Source organism: Erinaceus europaeus, chromosome 12, assembly GCF_950295315.1.
Source record: "Erinaceus europaeus chromosome 12, mEriEur2.1, whole genome shotgun sequence".
NCBI classification, from domain to species: Eukaryota; Metazoa; Chordata; class Mammalia; order Eulipotyphla; family Erinaceidae; genus Erinaceus; species Erinaceus europaeus.
In genome coordinates, this window is record NC_080173.1 from 74,012,080 (window position 1) to 74,038,070 (window position 25,991).

The window sequence follows — 25,991 nt, forward strand, 5'->3', positions numbered from 1 at the left end:
AAGTTAAAAACAAAAATTTTTCGAACACTTAAAAACAGTTGGTATCAGTTATGAGAGGAAGAAAGAGGTAACTCATGATTTCTCTTAATTCCATCATTAAGAGAAAAACCAATAATATATCATTTAAAATTTTGTTTTTCATATATTTAATTATAAAATAATAATTAAAAAAATTAACACAATTAAGACTTAGCAAATAGTCACAAAGAACATACATTTCTCAAGGTGTCTTAAAAATGTGGCATGGATGGGAGTCGGGTGGTAGCACAAAGCGCAAGCACTAGCGTAAGGATGCATAAGGATCTGGGTTCGTGTCCCTGGCTCCCCACCTGTCGGGATAGCCTGAGGGTGCTTCTTCCCGAGCAAGGTTGGAGAGAACTCAACGGGAGCCAACCTAGGCTCCTGCGTGTGAGAGGAATCAGGAACTCATGCTGAACTCAACTGGAGCCAACCTAGGCTCCTGTGTGTGAGAGGAATCAGGAACTCATGCTGCCTTGCAGGAGATACACTCTGGAACTCCCGCAGCCGGAAAGCAGTTCCAAGTGTTTTTACTCAGAAAAGCAGCTTGTATATATACTAGCCAAGTAGGGTGGAAATAGGGTGTGCCATAGAGAGGGTGGAGCGAAAAGACAGTGGTGGAAATCAGGGTGACTGCGAGAGGGGGCGGAGCAAAAAGACTTCGTGAACCTGTGGGGATTAAACCAATACCCTGGAGGGAGGGTGGTGATTAGTTAACTGGTTTATGTAAATAGACTGCAGCTTTAAGTGGGATCAAACCAATGCCCTGCAGGCATGCGGGTGCTTAGTTAAGTAGGATTAGAGACAGAAGCTTTAAGCTGGGGGAGCTGGCATACTACCCAACACCCACCTACAGAGGAGTCACTTCACAAGCAGTGAAGCAGGTCTGCAGGTGTCTGTTTTTCTCTCCCCTTCTCTGTCTCCCCCCCCCCCCTTGATTTCTCTCCTATCCAATAAAAATGATAATAACAACAATGGTAAACAAGGGCAAATAAAGGGAAAATAACAGCCTCCAGGAGCAATGGATTTGTAGTGCAGGAACTGAGCCACCACAATAACCCTGGAGGCAAAAAAAAAGCATTATTAAAAGCTTTCTCTAGAGAACAGTATTATGCGATTTATGATTATAAATGTTCATTTTAATGAATATGACGTGCAGTACTTGAGCCAGGGACTATTCTAGGGAGTGGAGTTAGAGGAATGCATAAGGTAAGACAAAAATTCCTACTCCTAGATCTACAACCATGTGATCAGAAAAAAAGAAAGAGTAATAAAGAAAATGGTAATTGGTGAAGAACTAAACTGGGTAGATGGACAGAGAATGGGTAGTGTGGTTTTCTTTTTGATCATTGTTATTCAAGGTAAGGATGGTCATTGCTATGCAGTGATGTCATTGACACATGGAACAATTTCTCATCTCCTTGTGTAAGTTCTCTGCAGAACAACCTAGGTCCTTTTAGATGATCAGAGCTCCAACGTTCGCTTCAAACCCTCTCTTCCCCCATCCACCCCCAGAGTTCTTTGCTTTGATGCAATGCAGTTCTTTCCTTATTTAAAGATTTATTTGTTGCATCCTGGGAAGTGATGCAGTAGATAAGGCATAGTACTCTCAGATATGAGTTCCTGAGTTCAATCCCTGACAGATCATGTACTAGAGTGATGCCCTGGTTCTTTCTCTCCTTTCTTATTAATGATTAAATAGTTAACAGAATAAAGGATTGAGAGAGAAGAGGATGGATGAGGAGGGAGGGGGGGGGGGAATGATGCAGAGAGTCACTCCGGCACATAAAATACTGGGGTTCTAATTTGACCTTATGTTTGAGAGTCCAAAGCTCTACCCAGGTCACTGAGATGTGATTTCTAATTGATTGACTCATTTTGTATACTGAACTAATTGATGAACATTAAGCTAGTCTTTTTCTGTCAGTAACAAATTTAATTAGTCAATGTATATTTTTTGAACCTTTAGTTGTCCTACAATTAACCATTAATTTCTTCCAGTTTGCAGGAAAGTCGTCCATTTTCAGTTGATTTTTTCAGGAAAATGATCCAGTTTGAAAAGGAGCAAGTAAGGTTTCTGTTTTTAATTTTATTTATTATTATTATTTTATTTTATGTTATTTATTTTTTACCAGAGCACTGCTAAACTGGTTTCTGGTGATGCTAGGGATTGAACCTGACCTTTGGTGCCTTGGGGGAGTGAAAGGGAGGTTTACTGTAGCACCACCAGACATTTCCTCTGGTTCAGGTGCTCCCATGTGATACTGGGACTTGAACCCAGGTCCTCATTCTACTTGGTGAGCTATTTCCTAGTCCTGAACTTTTTTTTTTTTTTTTTAACCAGAGCACTGCTTAACTCTGGCTTATGGTGGTTCAGGGGATTGAACCTGGGACTTTGAAGCCTCAGGCATGAGAGTCTCTTTGCATTACCATTATGCTATCTACCCCTGCCCCTGAACTCTTTGTTTTCATCATTAAGTCAAATATCTGTCTTTTGTCCTGCACTATAAGAAATAGTGTAATCACCAAACTTTCCATTAATAACATAATTGCTACCTTGCCTCAGCAGCCTCATCTATAAGGTGCCCACTTTGCCATGCACACAGCCCAGGTTTGAGCCTCACCACACTGCATGAAGCTTCAATGCTGTGGTGCCTTGCTCTCTCTATTTCTGTCTGTCTCCTCCAGTCTGACAAAGTTGAACCAGAGTGGTGAAATACTGGTGATTACAAGAAAGTACTTTGGGAGCCAGGTGGTGACACAGCCGGTTGAATGCACGTTACAGTGTGCAAGTATCTGGGTTCAAGTCCCCAGTCCCCACCTGCAGGGGGATAGCTTTGGAAGTGGTAAAGCAGTGTTGCAGGTATCTGTCTCTCTCCCTCTTTATCACTCCTTTCCATTTAGATTTCTGGCTGCCTTTATCCAATAAATATAATAAAAATTTTTTTAAGAAGTACTTTGCAAAAAAAAAAAAAAGAAAAGTACTTTGCATGATGTCCTGTGTATTGACAGAGTATTACTCTGTTTTCATGTATGTATGAGATAGAAGGCTAAGTTGGCTGGCTACAGAATAATATGGTGGTAGAGAAGAGAAATTTGATTCAATTTCTTTATAGAGAATTTGTTTACAGGGCTGGGGAGATAGCATAATGGTTACGCAAAAAGACTCTCATGCCTGATACTCCCGAAGTCCCAGTTCAGTCCCTAGCACCAGCATAAGCCAGAGCTGAGCAGTGCTCTGTTTTTCTCTTTGTGCCTTTCTCTCTTAATTTAAAGACATAAAAAGTATTTAAAAAAGAAAAAAGAATTTGTTTACATACCATTACTTGTTATTTCCCACCACCAGGGTTACTGCTGGAGCTTGTTCTCTCCACTACAACTCCATTGCTCGATGTGGCCTTTTTCTCTTTCTTCTCCCCTTATCGCCTCCCCCTCTTTATTTCCTGATAGAGGGAGAGAGAGAAAGACACATGTAGCATTGTCTGTCTTTCTCTGCCCCTGTCTGTCTTCCCCTCCTCTTGATTTCTTTGTCCTGTACAACAGCAATAGCAACAATGGCAATAAAAAATGGGGAAACAAAAAAATAAAAGGCCTCCAGGGGCAGTAGATTCATATGCAGGCACCAAGTCTCAGGGATAACCCTCGAGGCAAAAAAAAAACTTGGAGAGAAAATCATATCACTAAATAGTTAGACAATTCCTTGGTATTAGAAATATTTGGCAGAGCTCCGATTAAAAACATGAAGAAATCCTAGCCCATGGGTAGTAACCAGAAGCTTGCTTATAAATTCTATTTATCCTTTAGAGCTTTCAAATACATTTTTCTGAGAAACTTTTAATGTTCCTCCAACTGAGAATTAATTGGGCTTCTTTTTAAAAAATTTTTTTTTTAATATTTATTTTTTATTTATTCCCTTTTGTTGCCCTTGTTGTTTTATTGTTGTAGTTATTATTGTTGTTGTCGTTGTTGGATAGGACAGAGAGAAATGGAGAGAGGAGGGGAAGACAGAGAGGAGGAGGGAAAGACAGATACCTGCAGACCTGCTTCACCGCCTGTGAAGCGACTCCCCTGCAGGTGGGGAGCCGGGGTTCGAACCGGGATCCTTATGCCGGTCCTTGTGCTTTGCGCCACCTGCGCTTAACCCGCTGTGCTACAGCCCGACTCCCAATTGGGCTTCTTCTATGCTACCATGGCATAATGCTTTTATTTCTGCTTGACATTTACTTCACTCCAGCAAGTTGTGCATTTGACTTTCCTTTCTCTCCTTCTTTCTTCTTTTTAAAAATTATTTATTATTGGATAGAGACAGAAGTTGAGAGGGGAGGGGGAGCTAGAGAGGAAGAGAGAGACAGAGACACACCTGCAGCTCTGCTTCAATGCTCGAAAAGCTTCCCCCCTCCCGTAGTGGGGGGTCTCTCTCCCTTCCTCCCCCTCCCTCCCCCCTCCCCTCTCCCTCTCCCTCCCTCCTTTCTCTCCTTCCTTCCTTCCTTCACTCCTTTTTCCTTTAATTAACCAGAACTCTACTCAGCTCAGTCTTATGCTGGTGCAGGGGGTAGAGCCTGGGATTTTGGAGCCTCAGGCATGGGAGTCTCTTCGCATAACTATTATGCTATCTACTCTTGCCCCGACTTTTCCCTGTAAAAGTACTCAACCAGGCTGTATTTCTTAATCCTCCGCTCTCCCCTTCAAAGACCTGAAAGATGATAGGTGCTTAATAATGTGGTTGAAATAAAATTGTGATATTATAAGGTTGTCTGTTTTGAGACACTATTGCCTGATTATTTGTTGTTGCTATTAGTGACTTAATAATGGTCTATAAGATAGAAGGTTACAGGAGGATAGTTTCACATTGCATCCACTACCTTCCCTATAATCAACATGGTTTTAACAAAGTCTGAGGGACAGTTTGGTTAATGGTTTTATTTTCTTGCAAGTTTGTGTTTTAATTGTATTTTACACATGTCTGATTATTTTTGCTAGGAGTCATCCAAGATGGTGCACTTAAGAGAATATTATGAGAGGGCTTTGAGAGAGTTCGGATCTGTAGATTCAGGTAAGCTTCCATTATAAACACCTGAGTCTGACTGCATGTGTTGTCTCAACCTATCAACGTGTTTACGGCAGCGTTTCTTAACTTCCTGTTCATAACTTTTGAGAATAAAACTTACATTCTTTGCCTCCTCTCTCTCTCTCTCTCTCTCTCTTTTTTTTTTGGCCTCCAGGATTATTACTGGGGCTTAGTACCTGCACCACAAATCCACTGCTCCTGGAGGCTATTTTTCCCTTTTTTTTTTTTTTTTTTGCCCCTTATTATTATTATTGTTGTCATCGTTGTTGGATAGGACAGAGAGAGATGGAGAGAGGAGGGGAAGAGAGAAGGGGAGAGAAAGATAGACACCTGCAGACCTGCTTTACCGCTTATGGAGCCACCCTCCTATAGGTGGGAACCAGGGACTTGAACTGGGATCCTTAAGCAGACCTGTGCTTCGCGCCATGTGTGCTTAACCCCGCTGTGCTACTGCCCGACCCCCTGCGTCCTCTCTTTGTAAATATTTGCAGATATTTCATATAATTTGCATATAATTGCAGGTTCATAAGCCCAAGAGTTCTTGGGTCTTCTTTTAAGAATATTGAATTAGGGTGGTCCCGGAGGTGGTACAGTAGATAAAGTGTTGGACTCTGAAGCATGGGGTCTAGAGTTTGCTCCCCGGCAGCACGTGTACCAGAATGATGTCTGGTTCTTTCTCCTATTCTTATTAATAAATAAATAAAATGTTTTTAAAAATCTTGGATTAGGGAAACATTTGCTTGATTTTTGCCCTCTTGAATATGTATTTGTAAGGGAAAAGTTGTTAATGTGGATCAGCATAAATAGGAGGGTTGGCAGTTCTAACAAATGATTAGTAAGAGTAGTAAGAGCAGCAGGATGCTGCTACTTGGCAGCGCTTTCCACTGGCTGTTGCCACATTGACCTCATTTGTAATGGAAAGCATGATTTTGGATATAGCTCTGTCATGCAAAAGTCTGGTGTATATAGTTATCGGATTTCCATCTGAAGTATACATTATTTCTTACAAGGTGTAATGCCTTTTAGTAATATTTTTATTAACTCCAGTGTTTTTTTTTTTTTTTAATCTTTTATTATTGGATAGAGACAGCCAGAAATTGAGAGAGGAGGGGGAGATGGAGGGAGAGAGACAGAGAGACACCTGCAGCTCTGCTTCACCCCATGTGAAGCTTCCTCCCTGCAGGTAGGGACCAGAGGCTCGAACCTGGGTCCTTTTGCACTGTAACGTGTGCTCAACCAGGTACGCCACCACCTGGCCCCAACTCCAGTGCTTTATAACACATGATAACAAGGTTATAGTGGGGAGTCAGATAGTGGCACAGCTGATTGAGAGCACATGGTACAATGTGCAGGGACCCAGGTTCAAGCTAACTCCATCTTCACCTGTAGAGGGGAAGCTTCAGAAATGGTGAAGCAGTGCTGTAATTGTTCCTCTTTCCCTCTCCTCTATTTCCCTTTTCCTCTTAATTTCTTTTTGGTCTCTAAAATAAAGTTAGGGGCAAGGTGGTGACTCATCTGGTTAAGCACACACACTATAGTGTGCAAGGACTCAGCTTCAAGTCCCTGGTCCCCACCTGCAAGGGGAAAGCTTCATAAGTGGTGAAGCAGGGCTGTAGGTGTCTCTCTGTGTTTCCCTCCTCTCATTCTTTGTCTCTATCAAATAATAAATAAAGTTTTTAAAAAAGCAAGGGTATAGTGAACTCCTAATTTGTATTTCTACGTTTATGAACTATGTATAACCTGTCATGATTAAGGTGATCTTTTTCTCCTTCCTTCCTTCCTTCCTTCCTTCCTTCCTTCCTTCCTTCCTTCCTTCCTTCCTTCCTTCCTTCCTTCCTTCCTTTCACCTCCAGGGTTATTGCTAGGGCTCAAGGTGCCTGCACTACGAATCCACTGTTCTCGGAAGCTATATTTTTCTACTTTTGTTTCCCTTGTTGTTTATCATTGTGGTTATTATTGTTGTTGTTGTTGGGTAGGACAGAACAAACTTGAGAGAGGAGGGAAAGACAGAAAGGGAGAGAGAGAGAGACCTGCAGACTTAATTCACCACCAGTGAGTGAAGTGACCCCCTGCAGGTGGGGAATGGGGCGTTCGAACCGGGATCCTTCTACCGGTGGTCCTTGAGTTTCGCATCATGTGCGCTCTTCCCACTGTGCTACCACCCGACCCCTTTTTCTTTTTAATATTTTTATTTATGTATTGTGTAGAAACAGAGAAATTGAGAGGGATGAGAGATAGAGAGGGAGAGAGGCACCTGTAGCTCTGTTTTACTCCTGAAGCTTTCCTCCTGCAGGTGGGATCCAGGGGCTTAAATGTGATGTGTGTTTTTAAATAATTATGCCACCGCCTGGCCCCCAACGTGAACTTTTCTACTTAAAAGATTTTTTTTTTTTATTATTATCTATTTACTGGATAGAGACAGCTAGAAATTGAGAGGGTAGGGTAGATAGAAAGGGAGAGAGAGAGACACCTGCAGCCCTGCTTCACTACTTAGAAAGCTTTTCTCCTGCAGGTGGAGACCATGGTCTGAAACCCAGGTTCTTGAGCACTATAACATGTACACTCAAATCAGGTGCGCCAACACCCAGCCCCCAAACTTTTATATTTAAAAATATTTTGAGGGGGTCAGGGGTAGATAGCATAATGGTTATGCAAACAAACCCTCATTCCTGAGGCTCCAAAATCCCAGGTTCAATCCCCTGCAGTGATGGATAAGGATCCTGGTTCACACCTCTGGCTCCCCACCTGCAGGGGGTAACTTTGCAAGTGGTGAAGCAGGTCTGCAGGTGTCTTTCTCTCTCCTTCTCTGTCTTCCCATCCTCTCTTAATTTCTCTCTGTCCTACCCAACATCAATAGCAACAATAACAGCAACACTGGAAAAAAAGGTGGCCGCCAGGAGCCATGGGTTTGTAGTGCAGGCAAGAGCCCCAGCGATAACTCTGGAAGCAAAAAAAATATGTATTTTTTTATTGGAGGATTAATGTTTTACAGTTGTGTAAAATATAATAGTTTGTACATGCATACCATTTCCCAGTTTTCCACATAACAATTCAATCTCCACTAGGTCCTTCTGCCATCATGTTCCAGGACCTGAATCCTCCTCCCTACAAAAAAATGTTTTGATATACTTAACTGTAAAGAGAGAAAAAAAATGTTCAAACTTTTTTGTATTTATTTTATTTTTGGTTAGAGCCAGGGAGAAATCAAGAGGGAAGGGGATGATAGAAAGAGACTCCTTGGGAGTCAGGTGGTAGCACAGCGGGTTAAGTGCAGGTGGTGCAAAGTGCAAGGACCTCATAAGGATCCTGGTTCAAGCCCCCAGCTCCCCACTGCAAGGAAGCCGCTTCACAGGCGGTGAAGCAGGTCTGCAGGTGTCTGTCTTTCTCTCCCCCTCTCTGTCTTCCCTTCCTCTGTCCTATCCAACAACAACATCAATAACAACAATAATAACTACAACAATAAAACAACAAGGGCAACAAAAGGGAATAAATAATTATTTTAAAAAAATAGAAAGAAAGAAAGAGACGCCTGTAGACTTGCTTCACCACTCATGAAGTTTTTGCCTTGAAGATGAGGAGTGCTGTAATGTGTGCACTTAACCAGTTGCACCACTGCCTAGCCCCTGAGAGGAATAGTGTTTTTAAAAAATATTTATTTATTCCCTTTTGTTACCCTTGTTGTAATTGTTGTTGTTGTTATTGATGTCATTGATAGGACAGAGAGAAATGGAGAGATCCTTACGCTGGTCCTTGTGCTTTGAGCCACGTGCTCTTAACCCACTGCACTACTGCCTGACTCCTGAGGAATAGTTTTATATTGGTCTTTAAGGAAGTAGCAGCAAGATTTAGATTTCCTAGAAGTCTTATTGAATCAATAGTAGTTTTTAGTTGATAAGTCCTTGTCATGTTTGTAACTATATGTTTACAGTAATTTTTCTTGTTCCTTTTGAAGATCTTTGGATGGATTACATAAGAGAAGAATTGGACCACCCCCTTGGTAGACCTGAAAACTGTGGACAGATATATTGGCGAGCCATGAAAATGTTACAGGGCGAATCAGCAGAGGCATTTGTAACTAAACATGCGATGCATCAGGCTGGCCATTTGTGAAAAGAGGAAGAACACAGCCAATTTTGAAATTATATAAGCCCTCTGGGTACACTTGCATTATGAGGTCATCTACAGATGGCTGTCTGGTTTTTTGAGACATGCCTAATTATGTTAATGTATTTATCTTGAATTCTAGAGAAGAGAACTGTTTTTTAGTGGCCAGAGGCAACTTGTTGAGGCTGGGACCCATCAAAGGTCTTAAATGACTTTCAAAATATATGAAAATCATACATCAGTTTGTTTGTTTGTTTGTTTTTAAACTACCCCTGATCAAGAATGAATATCTCTAGGCTAGACCTAAGGGCCAGTTAACATGGAGAAGAGAATACTGTTGTATTTGTTTACTCTCTTCTAAAAGTTTATATGGTATCCATTTATTGAAATTATGGAGAGGAAAAAAATACAGAGGGACTAAAAAAAAAAAAGAAAGAAAATACCGTATAATATGTATTTTTTAACCAGAGCACTGTTCAGCTCTGGCTTATGGTGGTGTGGGGGATTGAACCTGAGATTTTGGAGCGAGCCTCGGGCCTAAGAGTCTCTTTGCAAAAGCATTATGCTATCTATCCCTGCCCCCGTATATTATTGTCATCTGGTATTCAACTCATTAATTCAGTTTCTTTGATCAGAATTGAATTTGTACTGTTACGTCATCTACTCATTCTTTGAGTACCTATTATAAACAGGAATGAAGGGAGGTGTTTTGAGTTTGAAGTAGGGATGGTCTGGGATGTGGTTCAGTGACTAAAGCATTGGACTCTCAAGCATGAGATACTGAGTTCACTCCCTGACAGCACATATATCTGAGTAATACTGTTTCTTTTGTAGTCTCCTCTCATCTCTAATGAATAAAATAAAAATTTCGAAGGAACAGGTCTAGATGTTTTGAGCACTGGCTAAATTAGTGGAGAGGGATGCTGGGTTTTGAGGGGGTAATTTTCTTTTAGAAGATTCTTTCTAAAAATGTATTTTATCTCAGACTGATTTTCATACAAGTGCTTACTGTGGGAACAGATTAAAGCTGCAGCCTAGAGTGATTAGAGCAGGCATCATCAAAGGCCTGACTTGCAGCAGAGAAATGCATAAAACTTTTTAATGAATTTGCAGCATTCTATTTATTGCATTGAAGAATCATGATTTATTAACCTCTTATTGTTGGATATTGTCATTTGTGACATTTTTTCTTATTATAAATGCAGTTGGTGAACATTCTTTTAAATCTTCACATACCTGGTTATTTCCTTTGGAGACTGATATCAGACAAAACTACTCAATTGAAGGATATAACTTTTTTTTTTTTTTAAAGAAAGAGGAGAGAGAACCGGAACAATGTTCTGAGACATGCAGTACTGGGGCTTGAACTTAAGATCTCATACTTGTAAATCCATTTCTTTATACAATACATCACCTCCTGGACAAAAGGTGTGTGTGTGCGCGCACGTGCGTGTGCACTTCCTGGACGAAAGGTGTTTGTGTTTTACTGTGAGTTGACTTTTAAGATCATCTATATGCAGAACGTGCTCTCTTCCCTTGAGCTAAATCCCTGCTCTGTAACTGTTTTTTTTTTATATAATTTATTTCTTTATTGGGGAATTAATGTTTTACATTCAACAGTAAATACAATAGTTTGTACATGCATAACATTCCCCAGATTCCCATTTAACAATACAACCCCCACTATGTCATTCATCATCTTTCATGGACCTGTATTCTCTTTTACTTTAGTGTAATACTCCAATTCCATTTCAGGTTCGACTTGTGTTTTCTTTTCTAATCTTGTTTTTCAACTTCGGCCTGAGAGTGAGATCATCCCATATTCATCCTTCAGTTTCTGACTTATTTCACTCAACATGATTTTTTCAAGGTCCATTCAAGATCGGCTGAAAATGGTGAAGTCACCATTTTTTACAGCTGAGTAGTATTCCATTGTGTATATAGACCACAACTTGCTCAGCCACTCATCTGTTGTTGGGCATCTGGGTTGCTTCCAGGTTTTGGCTATTACAAATTGTGCTGCCAAGAACATATGTGTACACAGGTCTTTTTGGATGGATGTGTTGGGTTCCTTAGGATATATCCCCAGGAGGGGAATTGCAGGGTCATAGGGTAGGTCCATTTCTAGTCTTCTGAGAGTTCTCCAGACTGTTCTCCACAGAGGTTGGACCAATTGACATTCCCGCCAGCAGTGTAGGAGGGTTCCTTTGACCCCACACCCTCTCTAGCATTTGCTGCTGTTACCTTTTCTGATGTGTGACATTCTCACAGGAGTGAAGTGATATCTCATTGTTGTCTTGATTTGCATTTCTCTGACAATCAGAGACTTGGAGCATTTTTTCATGTGTTTCTCGGCCTTTTGGATCTCTTCTGTGGTGAATATTCTGTCCAAGTCCTCCCCCCATTTTTGGATGGAGTTATTTGTTGTCTTTTTGTTGAGCCTGGCAAGCTCTTTATATATGTTGGTTATTAATCTGTAACTGTTTTTAAAGAATACTGAGGAGCCAGGTGGTGGTACACCTGGTTGAGTGCACATATTACAGTTTGCAAAGACCCAGGTTCAAGCCTGCAAGTGAAGTAATGCCACAGGTATCTCATTCTCTCCTTTTCTAGCACCCCTCAATTTATCTCTGTCTCTATCCAAAATAAAATTTTAAAAAATGTGGTTTTTATAAGAATATTGATATGTATTACAGATTGCAATGTATGAGGACATTTCTTTTTTAAAAATATTTATTCCCTTTTGTTACCTGTGTCTTATTGTTGTAGTTATTGTTGTTGTGGATGTTGTTGTTGGATGGGACAGAGAGAAGTGGAGAGAGGAGGGGAAGACAGGAGGAGAGAAAGATGTACACCTGCAGACCAGCTTCACTGCTTGTGAAGCGACTCCCCTGCAGGTGGGGAGCCTGGGGCTTGAACCGGAATCCTTACGGAGGTCCTTATGCTTTGTGCCACCTGCGCTAAACCCACCTGACTTCCCATGAGAACATTTTTTTTCATTCTTTAAAAAAAATTTTTTTTTATTATTTATTTGTTATTGGATAGAGATGGAGAAATTGAGAGAAGGGGGAGATAGAGAGGAAGAAAGACAGAGAGAGACATGCAGACCTGCTTCACCGCCTATGAAGCGACTCCCCTGCTGGTGGGGAGCTGGGGGCTTGAACCGGGATCCTAACTGGTCCCTGAGCTTTGTGCCACATGCACTTAACCCACTGTGCTTACCGCCCGACTCCCCCCATGAGAACATTTTTAAGCAATGTGTGAAAATGTCAACACCCTCACCTGCACTACAGGTGAAAAGAGATATCATTGTTTTAATGTGCAGTTCTTGCTATTAATGAAAAGTGTGTTTCCCTGGTTCTCTTTAAATGTCTTTGACTATTTTAAAACTTGATTTTAAATATTTTAAGTTTTAAAAATTATATTTATGAATCTTGAGCTTGACTCTTTTACTAAAAATAATTTACATCAACTTATTGTGTACATAGTTTATGATGTCCAGAGTGTGTATGTGTGACTGAATGATATTTCTACTACTGAAAACACTTTATTTCTTTTTAGTTTTTTTTTTAATATTTATTCCCTTTTGTTGCCCTTGTATTATTTTTTTTATTGATGTTGTTGTTGTTAGATAGGACAGAGAGAAATGGAAAGAAGAGGAGAAGAGAAAGACACCTGCAGACCTGCTTCACCGCCTGTGAAACTATTCTCCTGCAGGTGGGGGGGTGGTGGCTCGAACCGGGATTCTTAAGCCAGCCCTTGTGCTTTGCGCCACCTGTCCTTAAACCCTGTGCTACTGCCCAGCTGCTTTTATTATTTTTTTGTAATAATTTTTATTTATAAAAAGGGAACACTGACAAAAACCATAGGATAAGAGGTTACTTTTACAACTTTACACAACTCTACACAATTCCCACCACCAGATCTCCAGATCCCTCCTACCCCCCATAGCTTTCCTATTCTTTTCCCCTCTGCGAGCATGGACCAAGGGACATTATGGGGTACAGAAGGTGGAATTCTGGCTTCTGTAATTGCTTCCCCACTGAACATGGGCATTGACAGGTCAATCCATACTCTCAGCCTGTCTCTTTCCCTAGTGGGCATCTCCCTCTGGGAGATCGGGCCTCCAGGACACATTGGTGGGGTCATCTGCCCAGGGAAGTCTGGTTGGCATCATGTTAGCATTTGGAACTTGGTGGCTGAAAGAACTAACCTATAAAGCCAAACAAATTGTTGACTAATCATGAACCTAAAAACTGGAATGAAAACACTTTTCTGAGAGCAACTCAAGTTCCCCCTCCCAGCACTGGGGTGCATGCATGTGTCATTTAGCATTTCCTAGGCTGTTTTTTAATTCTTTTATTTCATATAGTGAGAATCACACATACACACATACACATACTGAGAGAGAGAGATACTATATCACTATTTTGTAATCTGTGGGGCTTCCCTTGGTACTGTGTTGCCATGTGGTATTGGGGCTGAACCCGGGCCCTTTCCTATCCTAAGGCTCTGCTAGGTAATCTTTCTCCCTGCCTAGGCAACTCACCATTTGTAGTAAATCATTTTGCTCTGTTCTCTAGCTTTTGTGCTGTAGATAGTCGTTTGACATAGGCTTTGTTCAGCTATGTAATGAACCTAGGACCTCATACATGCACAATATCACTGAACCATCTCCCAGTCTTTTTTTTTTTTCATTGTTTATTTTGCTCCTGCTTCATTGCTGGGGCTTGATGCCTGCATCACGAATCCACTGCTCTTGGAAGCCATCTTTTCCCCATTTATGTTGCCCTTGTTTTTGTATTTTGATATTGTCGTCATTGCCGCTGTTGTTGGATACGACGGAGGAACTGAATCCAACAACGAACGACATCAACAATAATGACCACAACAAGGCTACAACAACAAGGGCAACAAAAGGGAAAAATGGCCTCTAGGAGCAGTGGATTCATGGTGCAGGCAATGAGCCCCTGCAATAACCGTGGAGGCAATATATATATGGAGCCTAGGTCAGACTACTTCCAAAGCTCAGAATGTTTGCAGCAGGTTAAGCACACGTGGTGCAAAGTGCAAGGACCAGTATAAGGATTCCAGCCCCCGGCTCCCTACCTCATGGGAGTTGCTTCACAGGCAGTGAAGCAGGTCTGCTGGTGTCTGTCTTTTCTCCCACTCTGTCTTCCCCTCCTCTCTCCATTTCTTTCTGTTCTACCCAACAACAACGATAACAATAACTACAACAATAAAACAGCAAGAGCAACAAAAGGAATAAATACATATATAAAAGAATTTAGGAATACCATGCCACAGTTTACATGATATTTACAACATTGTACTTTTTATTTTTCTTTTGATGGTGGTGGAGGAGAGGTTATGGATCATCTATCCTGCTTCTGTAATGTATTCATTCTGAAGGGTCATGGAGAATCACTGCACTGCTGACTTGCCTCATCCATCTCTGTGTGCATTATAGTCCACTATGGCCTGAACTCCAGAGAAACCTTCCCAGAGAGAATAAAACGTGGCTGAATCTACAAGGGCGCTGAGTGAGTTTCGAAAGCTGAGCGTTACCCATCTGGCAACGGAACATTCAAAGAGGGGGCTCGAGGTCTGGAAGCAGAAGCACCTCTACCCTGCTCGGAGGAGCAGGGGAAACCGGCCATTCCGAGCCGGCCTGGCTTCTGCGCCCACGGCAGCCGCAGATACCCGCCCGCTGGGCGCCGCGAGGTGGGAGGCTCCGGCCACTCGAGCTCCCCGTCACCCGCCTCTCCGCCCCCCCGCCCCGCCCCCGGCTCCCTCGTGACCCCCGTGTCCCGCCTCCCTCGGCCGGGAGCACCCAGGGCTGATTGGCCCCTCAGCGGCGTCTCTGCAGCTGTGGCCGGACCTGTGCGTCACGTGGCCGAGCGGCGTCCAGGGCGCCGAGCCGCGGGCCGCCGGGCATGGAGCTCCAGGCCGCCGGGGCCCAGGCGCCGGGGGCGGCGGAGCTGGCGCGGGGCCCGCCGCTGCTGAGCGCGCGGGAGGCGCCCCCCGGGCCGGGGGTGAGCGCCGCGCGGGTCGGGCCGCTACCGCCGCCTGCGGCCGTGGCGTGGTGGGGTGGCCGGGGGCCGGTGGCGCAGGGCCGCCGTTTGGGCGCGGGGCTGGGGGCGCAGGGCCGCCGTTTGGGCGCGCGCTCCAACTGGAAACGTCGGGACCGAGGGACCGGGGCGGGGAAGCCCGAGGGCGTGGGCGGGCTCGCGGGGCTCAGTGCGCGCAGGCTGTGGCTCCCGGGGGCGCATTTGGATGTCGGCTACATGGGAGGCGGCGCTGCTGCCCGAGAGCCGGGGGCGGATGCGCGGGGCCTGGGCGGCCGCCAGGTGAGAAAAGCGACCGGCACCCTGGGCGGGGATGCTCCGCTGGCCCTGGGCGTCAGATGGTGGCTCATGGGCTCTCTCCCCACCTCTGTTTACTGAAACCAAATGGCCCGGTTTTGATGCGAGGTTTCCAGAAGCTAGTTTTCCTTTGCGCCTGGTTTGTGAGAGACCACGATGACACTCAGCGGCTTCCCTTGTTTGCAGTCAGCAGTCTGCCACATGGTGAGCTCCTTGAGGGTAGGAACCTCCCCTCCGCTTAGTGCTGTTAAGCTGGCTGTCGGCACAGTGCCAGGCACAGCAGGCTTACCTGTTAATTGGACGGAGACATGGAATTCTTGTCTGAGCTTCAAAGATAGTACTTAGCCGGAGTAAGCGATGAAAAGTGGAGCGACAGTCTTAGAAAGACAACCGTTCCAGAGTGCGGATGGGATGAGGCTTATTTTCTCCGGGCGCTGCAGACAGGGATGTAGGCTTCCTTGTTAAGGTGAGAGAGGGTGGGTTGCTAAGGTGTTGGTGATGAGGAACCGAAGGAGAAATGGCTTGGAGTGTGGCCCCCCTCCCAACCCCTGAGTTGGGAGACAGAAGGCTGATGTACAGGTTTGACGGGGCTTGAGGAGAGGTGTGAATTCCTTGGCTGGTGAAGTGCTCCCAGTGGAGGAGGACCAATGGTTTTGGGTAGAGTAGTGGTTTTGCACAGGAAGCCTGGTCAAGATGGTGGTGAGAAGGCTATGGCAGTGGTCTACGGCGCGAGGATTCACTAGCTGGCCTCCAGTAGTGACCAAGGGTGGAGTATAGAAGGCGGAAGTGCCTCACTAAGCCCAGATGCGACTCGATCATGAAGTTAATTAGGGTGGGTGCCAAGAACAGCTGTAGATGTAAGGGCAAAGAAATTGGGTTTAAATTTTAGAAAGTAACATTATTGCTACATCCTCGGTATTTTCACATACTATTCTCTCACCATAAGCTTCTAATCAGGTTTTTCAATGCTGACTGAACATTTTGTTCCATCTATCATGGAGTTGATAGTGCTTCAGGACCTTTAAGTGATTGGGAGCAGAGAACCATATGGTTAATTGGGGGGGGGGGGATGATTTCCCTTCAGTATTTCATAGGATCTAAGATTCTGTTGTCTCCCAATTCATCCAGGAGACTGAATTTGATAAGATGTTGATGAAATACAGAGTTCGATGTAACTGGATCTGGTGCAGTGCTCAGCGGGTAGAGTGCATGCCTTCTATGCAGAAGGCCCTCTGAGCTTTGGCATCATACTAAAATAAGTGGAAGGAAGTATGTTGGTGCTTCTGGTGTCTCTTCTTTTCTCCCTCTGTTTATGAAAAATAAAAACGGCTGGGGAGGTGGCTTAGAAGTTGAGCGCATTAGAAGACCTGTGGTTTCTCCCTGCACCACATAAAAAGGTTACTGAAAGTCAAAATGTCAAAGGAAGCTATAGCTGCAGGAAGTAGCTATAGATGCTGGGGCTGTTCAGGGCCTAGGCCTCAGATCTCACAAGAGTGGTCCCAGTGATGAAGTTGGCTGTGCGGGTGTTGACAAACTGTGAACTGGATTTCTGGCTGTGAGACAAGCTTGATCCTAGGGATATTGAAAATGTCTAAGCCCTGGGTCATTGTTTCTTCTCCACACAGGCTAACTTTTCTACAGTGGATCCCTCTGGTCAAGAGAGAGAAACTGAGAAGGCCATGGATCGACTAGGCAAGTAGATGGCAGAGACTGAAGCAGCAGTGAGATGAGCAGCACCTGTGTCTCATTTTCTTTGTCTGCCCAGCCGTCTTTGCTGGCAGATGACCTTTTCTGCTTGGAGTTTCATTAGTACCCCCATTTGGAGGCTGTAATGTTCCTTGCTGAAGGGCAGTTTCAGACTTGGGACCAAACCTGTTCTCCATCCTCCTCTCTCCTCCCACCCCTCCTTCCTCTTCCTTTTCCTCTCTTCTCTTCCTCCTCCTCCTCCTTTTTAAAAATACTTTACTTATTTTGATAGAGAGAAATTGAGAGGAAGGGGAACACAGGGAGAAAGAAAAACACCCTAGCACTCTTTTACTGCTCATAAAGCACTTCCCCTGCTCCCCATCCCAGGTAGGAACTGGGGACTTGAACCCGGGTCCTTGAGCACTGCAATATGTGCACTGTACCAGGTGTGCCACTGCCCAGTTCCCAAACCCATCCCTTCTACTGAAACAGGACAGTAGAAAGACTTTTTGAACCAGGAAAATTTTTCTTCACTCTCAGCTTTGGGTCACAGAGTCCTGGAATTCATAAGTTTTATGGCCTTGAAGCACATACCCTTTATTCATCTTTAAAACGGGTATGCAACTTATCTCAGAGACTTGATCTGAGGATTAGGTGAGAGGATCTAATACTGTAATAGTTGTTAGCTACTGGTGCTATTTAAATTTAAGTTGATTATAATTAAATAGAAAGAAAAAGTGCTGTAATCCGACTGACCAGTGTGTTTGGTGGCCATGTATGACTAATGCCGCCCTGTTGAATAGCACAGATTAAAAAAACGTCACCGTTGGGGCTGGGTGGTGGCACACCTGGTTGAGTGCACAAGTACCCAGGTTCAAGTCCCCAATCCCCACCTGCAGGAGGAAAGCTTCACAAGTGGTAAAGCAGGGCTGCAGATGTTTCTCTGTCTCTCTTTACCTCCCCTTTCTCTCAGTTTCTGGCTGTCTCTATCCAATAAATTAAAGAGATAAAAAAACTAAAAAGAAAAGAAAATGTTACCATCATCACCGTCACAGAAAAAGCTCAGTTGGATGTGCTGGTCTGGATAAAGCACAAAGCACATAAACAGGAATAGTCCTAGCAACTGACATTTACTGAGTACTCACTGTGTACCAGGTCTGATTCTAAGTTTCTTTTCCTTTTCAAACTCATGATAATCCAGGGCTGAGTGGTGGTGCACATGTTAGAGCACACGCACCAGTCGCACACAAGGACCCAGGTTCAAGCCCCTGCTCCCCACTTGCAGAGGTGAAACTTCACAAGTGGTGAAGCAATGTTCAGGTATTTGGTATTTTTTTCTTGCTTCCTCTCTGTCTTCCTCTTTCTTTCCCTCTCAATTTCTCTGTATCAACAAATAAAGGAAGGAAAAAAAGAAAAGAGGAACAATGGCTACTGGGAGTGGCAAATTAGTTGTGCAGGTATCAAGCCTAACAACAGTCCTGGTGATAAAAATAAATAAATAATCTTATCTCCACTTTAAGGTAATGGAACTGAGTTACAAAATAAATCTTTTTTTTTTTTATACCATCAGGCTTATTGCTGGAGCTTAGTCTCTGCACAACAGCTACACCACTCCTTGCAGTCCCCACCCCCTCATTTTTTCCCCCTCTTTATTTTTCTGATAGAGGGATAAAGAGATAAAAGGGAAGAGTGAGAGATTGGGAGGAGATACCCAACTCCATCAGGACCTGGAGAGAGAAAAGGAAAAAAGGGACATTTGAAAATAGTAATAAGTGTAGGTGTGACTTAGGAAGAGAAGTTGGCAGGGGTAGATAGCATAATGTTTATGCAAAGAGACTCTCATGCCTGAGGCTCCAAAGTCCCAGGTTCAGTTCCCCTGTACCACCATAAGCCAGAGCTGAGCAGTGCTCTGGTAAAAAAATTAAAAAAGAGGGGGCCGGGTAGTGGCGCACCTGGTTAAGCACACACAGTGCACAAGGATCCAGGTTTGAGCTGCTGGTCCCCACCTTCAGAGGGAAGCTTCACAAGTGGTGAAGCAGGGCTGCAGGTGTGTCTCTGTCTCTCTCCCTCTCTATCTTCCCCTTCCCTCTCAATTTCTGGCTGTCCCTATCCAATAAATAAATAAAGATAATAAAAAAATTTAAAAAGGGGGGGCTGGGCTACCGGTAGCACGGCAGATTAAGCATACATGGTGCAAAGTGCACCATGTAAGGTGCACTTTGTAAGGATCCTGGTTTGAGTCCCCAGCTTCCTACTGCAGGGTGGTGGTGGGGGGGTCACTTTACAAGTGGTAAAGCAGTTCTGCAGGTACAACAATAGCCATAACAACAATAACAACCACAACAAGAGCAACAAAATGGGAAAAATAGCCTCCAGGAGCAGTGGATTCCTAGTGCTGGCACTGAGCCCCAGCAATGACCCTGGAGGCAAGAAAAAAAAAGGAAAACAGGACCATGAGGAAAAAAACTATATGTATGTTTTTAAAAATATTTATTCTCTTTTGTTGCCCATGTTGTTTTCTTGTTGTAGTTATTATTGTTGTTATTGATGTCGTCGTCATTGCATAGGACAGAGAGAAATGGAGAGAGGAGGGGAAGACAGAGGTGAGGAGAGAAAGATAGACACCTGCAGACCTGCTTCACCACCTGTGAAGTGACTCCCCTGGCGGTGGGGAGCCGGGGGCTCGAACCAGGATCCTTATGCCGGTCCTTATGCTTCGCACCACCTGCGCTTAGCCTGCTGTGTTGCCCAACTCCAAAACATATATATATATATATATAGTGTCTAGTGTATATTTTTATATAATATATATGTATGTATAACTAAATATAGGCAGATAATTATAGAAACAATGGTCTACTCATATCTGTGACATTGGGAGAACTGTTGTAGCTCCAGTGGAGGGAATGGGGTTACAGAACTCTGGTGGTGGGAACCAAGTGGAATACACCCCTGTTAGCTTATAATTTTGTGAATCAATATTGTCACTAATAAAATAACAACAAGAAAAATGAAGGAGATCAAGAGAGACACCTGTGGTGCTGCTCCACTGCTTGTGAAGCTTCGTCCTGCTGGGAACCAGAGGCTTGAACCCAGATCCTTGTATCTGCTGACTGTGCGCTCTACTGAGTGCTCCAGTGTGCCTCCTACCACGTGTGTGTGTGTGTGTGTGTGTGTGTGTGTGTGTGTGTGTGTGTGAGAGAGAGAGAGAGAGAGAGACAATGGAAGAGGGAGAGAGCGATCTGGCATATGGCATTACGCTACTGTGGATCCCTTTTTCATTCAGAGAGAGACCGATTACAGCACTGAAGTCTTGTCTGTTGCCATAGTTCTCTTCCCTGCAGTGCTGGGTCTTGTACACGGCTGAGCAGTGCCCTTCCTTGTGAGCTCTAGCCTCTGAATAAAAATTTAAGTTTTGCTGAAAGACACATAAACTTAACCATTAAGCAGCTTTAAGACATGCAGTTCAGGGAATTGGGCGGTAGTGCAGCGGGTTAAGTGCATGTGGTGCAAAGCACAAGCACCGGTGCTAGGATCCCCGTTCAAGCCCCCGGCTCCCCACCTGCAGGGGGTCGCTTCACAAGCAGTGAAGCAGGTCTGCAGATGTCTATATCTTTCCTCCTCTCTGTCTTTCCCTCCTCTCTCCATTTCTCTCTGTCCTAACCAACAATGATGACATCAGTAACAACAATAGTAACTACAACAATAAAACAAGGGCAACAAAAGGGAATAAATAAATAAATATAAAAAAAAAGAAGACATTTCATACAATTCCAGTGTTGTGCGATCACCACCATTATGTCAAAGAACATTTTTGTCACTTCAAAAGGAAAACCTGCCCATGAAGTGCTCCTACCCACTCATTCTTCCTCGTGGCCCTGGCAGCCACTAATCTGCTTTCTCTATGGATTTACTTATTTTGGGTAAGCAAATGTGAGTTGCACATAAATAGACTCATATATTCTGTGGGCTCTTCCTGCCCCTCCCCCATTTTTTGCTTGAATGTTGTTGGTCCATTCACCAGCTGATAGTCATTTGCATTTAAAAATATTTATTCATTTATTCCCTTTTGTTGCCCTTGTTGTTTTATTGTTGTAGTTATTGATGTCATCTTTGTTGGGTAGGACAGAGAGAAATGGAGAGAGGAGGGGAAGACGGGGAGAGAAAGATAGACACCTACAGACCTGCTTCACCACCTGTGAAGTGAATCTCCTGCAGGTGGGGAGCCGGGGGCTCGAACCGGGACCCTTAAGCCGGTCCTTGAGCTTTGTGTCACCTGTGCTTAACCTGCTGCACTACCGCCCGACTCCCCATTTGCATTGTTTCTACCTTGTGATGCTTGTGAATAGTGCTCTGCTGAGCACACTTCTGTGCATTTGTGAACATCTGTTTCAGTTCCTCTTTTGAGAAATTTTTCTTTTGGGCCAGGCAGTGGTGCACCATGTTACCATGGTTAAGTGCACATGCTATCATGCACAAGGACCCAGGATCGAGCCCCTGGGTCCTACTGGCATGGGGACGGTGCTTCACAGGTGATGAAGTGGTGCTGCAGGTGTATCTGTCTCTCTGTACCTCTCTTAATTTTATTAGTGATTTAATATTTATTTATCTCTCTACCTCTCCACCTTCCCTTTTAATTTCTCTTGGTCTTATAAAATAAATAAAGGTATATATATATATATACATATATATATATATAAATATATATATATATATATATATATATTTTTTTTTTTTTTAACCAGAGCACTGCTCAGCTCTGGCTTATGGTGGTGCTGGGGATTGAACCTGGGACCTTTGGTACCTCAGGCATGAAAGTCTCTTTGCATAACCATTATTCTATCTCCCCATCCCAAAGGTAAAATATTCTTAAAGGTTTTTTTATTTTTTTAAACATTAATATTTGTTATGGATAGTGAAAGGCACTGAGAGAGAAGGGGGGTGTTTGACAGAGTACACATGTTACATTGGGAAACTGCGTATCTCTTTCTTGTTAGTATTTAACAATACTAACAAGGTGTATCTCTTTCTTGTTAGTATTTAAAGTTTTTTTTTTTTTTTTTTGCCTCCAGTGTTATTGCTAGGGCTTGGTACCTGCACTGCAAATCCACTGCTCCTGGTAGCCATCTTTTTTCCATTGTTGTTGCTATTGTTGGATAGGACAGAGAAATTGAGAGAGGAGGGGAAGACAGGGAGAGATAGACACCTGCAGACCTGCTTCACTGCTTGTGAAGCGACTCCCCTGCAGGTGGGGAGCCGGGGGCTCGAGCTGGGATCCTTGCTCTTGTCCTTGTGTGTCACTTGTGACATTTCTCTCCCTGCAGGTGGGGACCAGGGATTTGGACCTTGATCCTTGTGTAGTGTTACATGTATGCTCATACATCTATGTATGCCCGTCCCCTTTTTGAGTTCTTTTGACTACACATTTAGGAGTGGAATTTCTGCTTTTGCCTGGTCATTCTGTGTTTCAGTTATTGAGAAAGAGGATGGATAAATTTCAGCTCAGTCACATACTCAGTAATTGGCAGAATTGGGATTGGACCTAAGTCCTGAATGATTATTCCACGTAACTGTCATTATTTATTTATTATTATTTTTAAAGGCTTTATTTATTTATGAGAAAGATAGAAGGAGAGAGAGAAAGAACCAGACATCACTCTGGCACATGTGCTGCCAGGGATCGAACTCACGACCTCATGCTTGAGAGTCCAACGCTTTACCACTGCGCCACCTCCCAGATCACCATAGCTGTCATTATGACCACATCATTAACAGCAGGACTCCTTTTAGGCTGCTGCTCACTTCTCACTTCTCATGTCTGTGACAACCCTGGAGGAAAAAAAAAGGTCTTTTTTTTTCTCCCTCCAGGGTTATTTCTGGGGCTCAGTGCCTGCACTGTGAATCCACTGCTCCTAGAGGCCATTTTTTTCCCCATTTTGTTGCCTTGTTATTGTATTTATTGTTGTGTTTAGTGTTATTGTTGTTTATTGTTATTGTTGCCTGACCCCCCAAGATAAATCTTTTTAAAAAGTTCTGTATACTTATAGTACTGCTGCCCTCTTAGTAGATCTCTACTTATATTTCCTAGAATATGAGTAGGTCCTGTCTGACTTGCTACATATTTTTAGACCTACTTCCTTTTGTTGATTACTTAGCCAGCGGAACACAGAGTATCCCGAATGATAATCTCACCCATGGTGAGGGCACTCTTTCTGAAGAGGAAGGCTTCGCTATGGAAGATGAGGATTCTGATGGGGAACTAAATACCTGGGAGCTGCCCGAAAGGGTGTCCAGTGCCCCACCCAAGGAACAGGCTGCTGACCTTTTTACTGAGGACTGGGACTTGGAGTTGAAAGCAGACCAAGGGAATCCATACGGTAGGTGTGGCGGGTCTGGGTCTGTGGCCAGGCTTCTGGGACACTCCTATGAGAGTATCCCTAAAGGCATGACTTATAAGAAGAGACCCACATTTATGAGCTTAGCTTGGTAGCTGCTACAGATTTCTAGGGGCAATTTCTTTTGCAAACAGAGCAAATCCCCACCATTTTGTATTTGATGGCATTTCTACAAGTACTATATCTTTGTGTGGACTGAACACAGGCAGAAGGCTCTGTTGTCCAGTGTAACCTTTGCCCAAGAACCACTATTATGGGTTGCTTTAGAATGCTTGTAGTTCTTCAGGAATGAAAGTGTGTATGTGTGTAGAAAACACAAGTGTAGGGAATCGGGTGGTAGCACAGTGGGTTAAGCGCACGTGGCGCAAAGCACAAGGACCAACTAAAGGATCCTGGTTCGAGCCCCGGCTCCCCACCTGCAGGAGAGTCGTTTCACAGGCGGTGGGTGAAGCAGGTCTGCAGGTGTCTTATCTTTCTCTCCCCCTCTGTCTTCCCTTCCTCTCTCTGTCTTATCCAACAACAACATCAATAACAACAACAATAATAATAAAAAACCACAAGGGCATAAAAAGGGAATAAATATATATGAAAAAAAAAGAAGAGAAAAGCACAAGTGCTTGTTTTCTGTTTGATTCCAGCTTCTTCCTCTGATCTGTTTTTTAAATCTGCCTGCAGATGCTGACGACATCCAGGGTTGCATTACTCAAGAGATCAAACCATGGGTATGTTGTGCCCCACAAGGAGACATGATCTATGACCCCAGTTGGCACCACCCGCCTCCGCTGATACCCCACTATTCCAAGATGGTGTTTGAAACAGGACAGTTTGATGATGCGGAAGACTGAGCCTGCAGATTCTTTGCCTGGTGGGTGGGTGGGCCATGCAAACACAAGGTCTCTTCCTTTTGTTGAGGTGAGAGGCCGTATCTGAAGAAGCATTCCCAGTGATCCCTGAGGCTAGCACACAGGAAAGTGTTAAGTGAGGTCATGCTGCCCTTCAGTTTTGTTGCTGTTGTTGTTTTCAATGAGTCCTCCTTGGAATGTGTGTTTGTGTCATCAAGGAGAGTTGTGTTCTTTTTAAATAAAGGTGGAAAAAAACGCTTTTGGTCTTAACTCCTTTCCCCCCTTTTAATTAGGTACTCTTTTTTTTTTAAATATAAAAGTCTCTTTTGAGGCCTGTGCGATTGATAACTTGCCTGGGAGGGCACCTCCCTTGCTTCCTTGCATACAGCCCAACTTTTCTTCTCTCCCCCTTTCCGTTTTCCCCTTCCTTCTTCCTTTCTCCCTTCCACCTCCCCCACTTTGTTGTTTTTGGTCATCTCTTCACTGCCGTTCACTGACTCTTAAGATAGAGAGGCGCAAAGAGCAACAAACCACAGCACTGATGCTTCCTTCAGTTCAGTGGGGACCAGCACACGCCAAAGTTCCCGCTGCAGGTGGGGACTAAGGGCTTGAACCTGAGTCCTTGGCTTTATTAGATGTGTTACTACTTGGCCCTTGTATTTAATCTTTTTATTTATTTTATTTTAACTTTTATTTTAGAGAGATACAGAGAGAGACAGAAAACACCAGAGCACGGCTTAGCTCTGGTTTATGGTGGTGCTGGGATAGAAGCTGGGAACTCAGAGCCTCAGACATGAAGTCTTTTTGCATAATCATTATGCTATCTCCCCAGCCTAGACTTTAAATTGTTATAAATCTCTCTTTTTATATTTTATTTATTCCCTTTTGTTGCCCTTGTTTTTTTTTTTTTATTGTTGTTATTGATGTTGTTGTTGGACAGAGAGGAAGGGAAGATGGAGAGAGAAAGATAGACACCTGCAGACCTGCTTCACTGCCTATGAAACGACTCCCCTGAAGGTGGGGGGCGGGCTTGAACCCAGATCCTTCAGCTGGTCCTTGTGCTTTGCGCCACATGCGCTTAATCTGCTGCGCTACCGCCAGACTCCCCCCCCCCCTTTTTTTTTTTTTTAACCAGAGCACTGCTCAGCTCTGTTCTATGGTGGTGCAGGGGGTTGAACCTGGTACTTTGGAGTCTCAGGCATGAGAGTCTCTTTGCATAACCATTATGCTATCTACCCCCACCCCTATAAATATCTTTATTAAAAAAAAAAACCCATAGTGGGGAGAATACAGGTCCAAGAAAGATTCAGAGGACCTAGTGGGGATTATATTGTTATATGGGAAACGGGAATGTTATGCATGTACAAACTATTGTACTTACTGTTGAATGTAAAACATTAATTCCCCAATTAAAACAAAAAACAAAACACAAACAACCCCCCCCCCCCATTTTAAGAAGGAAAAAAAGAATCAATGTTTTGACTCCCGGATGACCCAGCTGGGAAATTACAAC

The 25,991-nt window shown here is 43.7% G+C and overlaps 2 protein-coding genes across 6 annotated transcripts in view; both read left to right on the plus strand.

Moving 5' to 3' along the window:
• The window catches only part of UTP6 (UTP6 small subunit processome component), a 43,156-nt gene extending 33,725 nt beyond the window's left edge, over positions 1-9,431 (plus strand). Inside the window, exons 17-19 of the mRNA XM_007530813.3 lie at positions 2,020-2,086; positions 4,999-5,071; positions 9,039-9,431. Coding sequence (XP_007530875.1) covers positions 2,020-2,086; positions 4,999-5,071; positions 9,039-9,196 — 298 coding nt within the window. The 3' untranslated portion in view covers positions 9,197-9,431. The remainder of the gene's footprint in view (positions 1-2,019; positions 2,087-4,998; positions 5,072-9,038) is intronic.
• A 5,589-nt stretch (positions 9,432-15,020) lies between these two features.
• Positions 15,021-24,749, plus strand: COPRS (coordinator of PRMT5 and differentiation stimulator). 5 transcript variants are annotated; one of them, XM_060203987.1, is made up of 4 exons: positions 15,021-15,225; positions 17,181-17,243; positions 23,393-23,618; positions 24,312-24,748. In XM_060203987.1, exons 1-4 carry the CDS (start codon positions 15,127-15,129, stop codon positions 24,479-24,481), a joined length of 558 nt encoding a protein of 185 aa, XP_060059970.1. In that variant the 5' UTR covers positions 15,021-15,126; the 3' UTR covers positions 24,482-24,748. The 5 variants fall into 5 exon arrangements, with proteins under 5 accessions (XP_060059970.1, XP_060059972.1, XP_060059973.1 ...); XM_060203989.1 differs by lacking the exons at positions 15,021-15,225; positions 17,181-17,243 and adding exons at positions 15,356-15,540; positions 15,672-15,759 and having other exon boundaries at positions 23,397-23,618; positions 24,312-24,749; XM_060203990.1 differs by lacking the exon at positions 15,021-15,225 and adding an exon at positions 15,357-15,540.
• Positions 24,750-25,991: the final 1,242 nt, after the last annotated feature.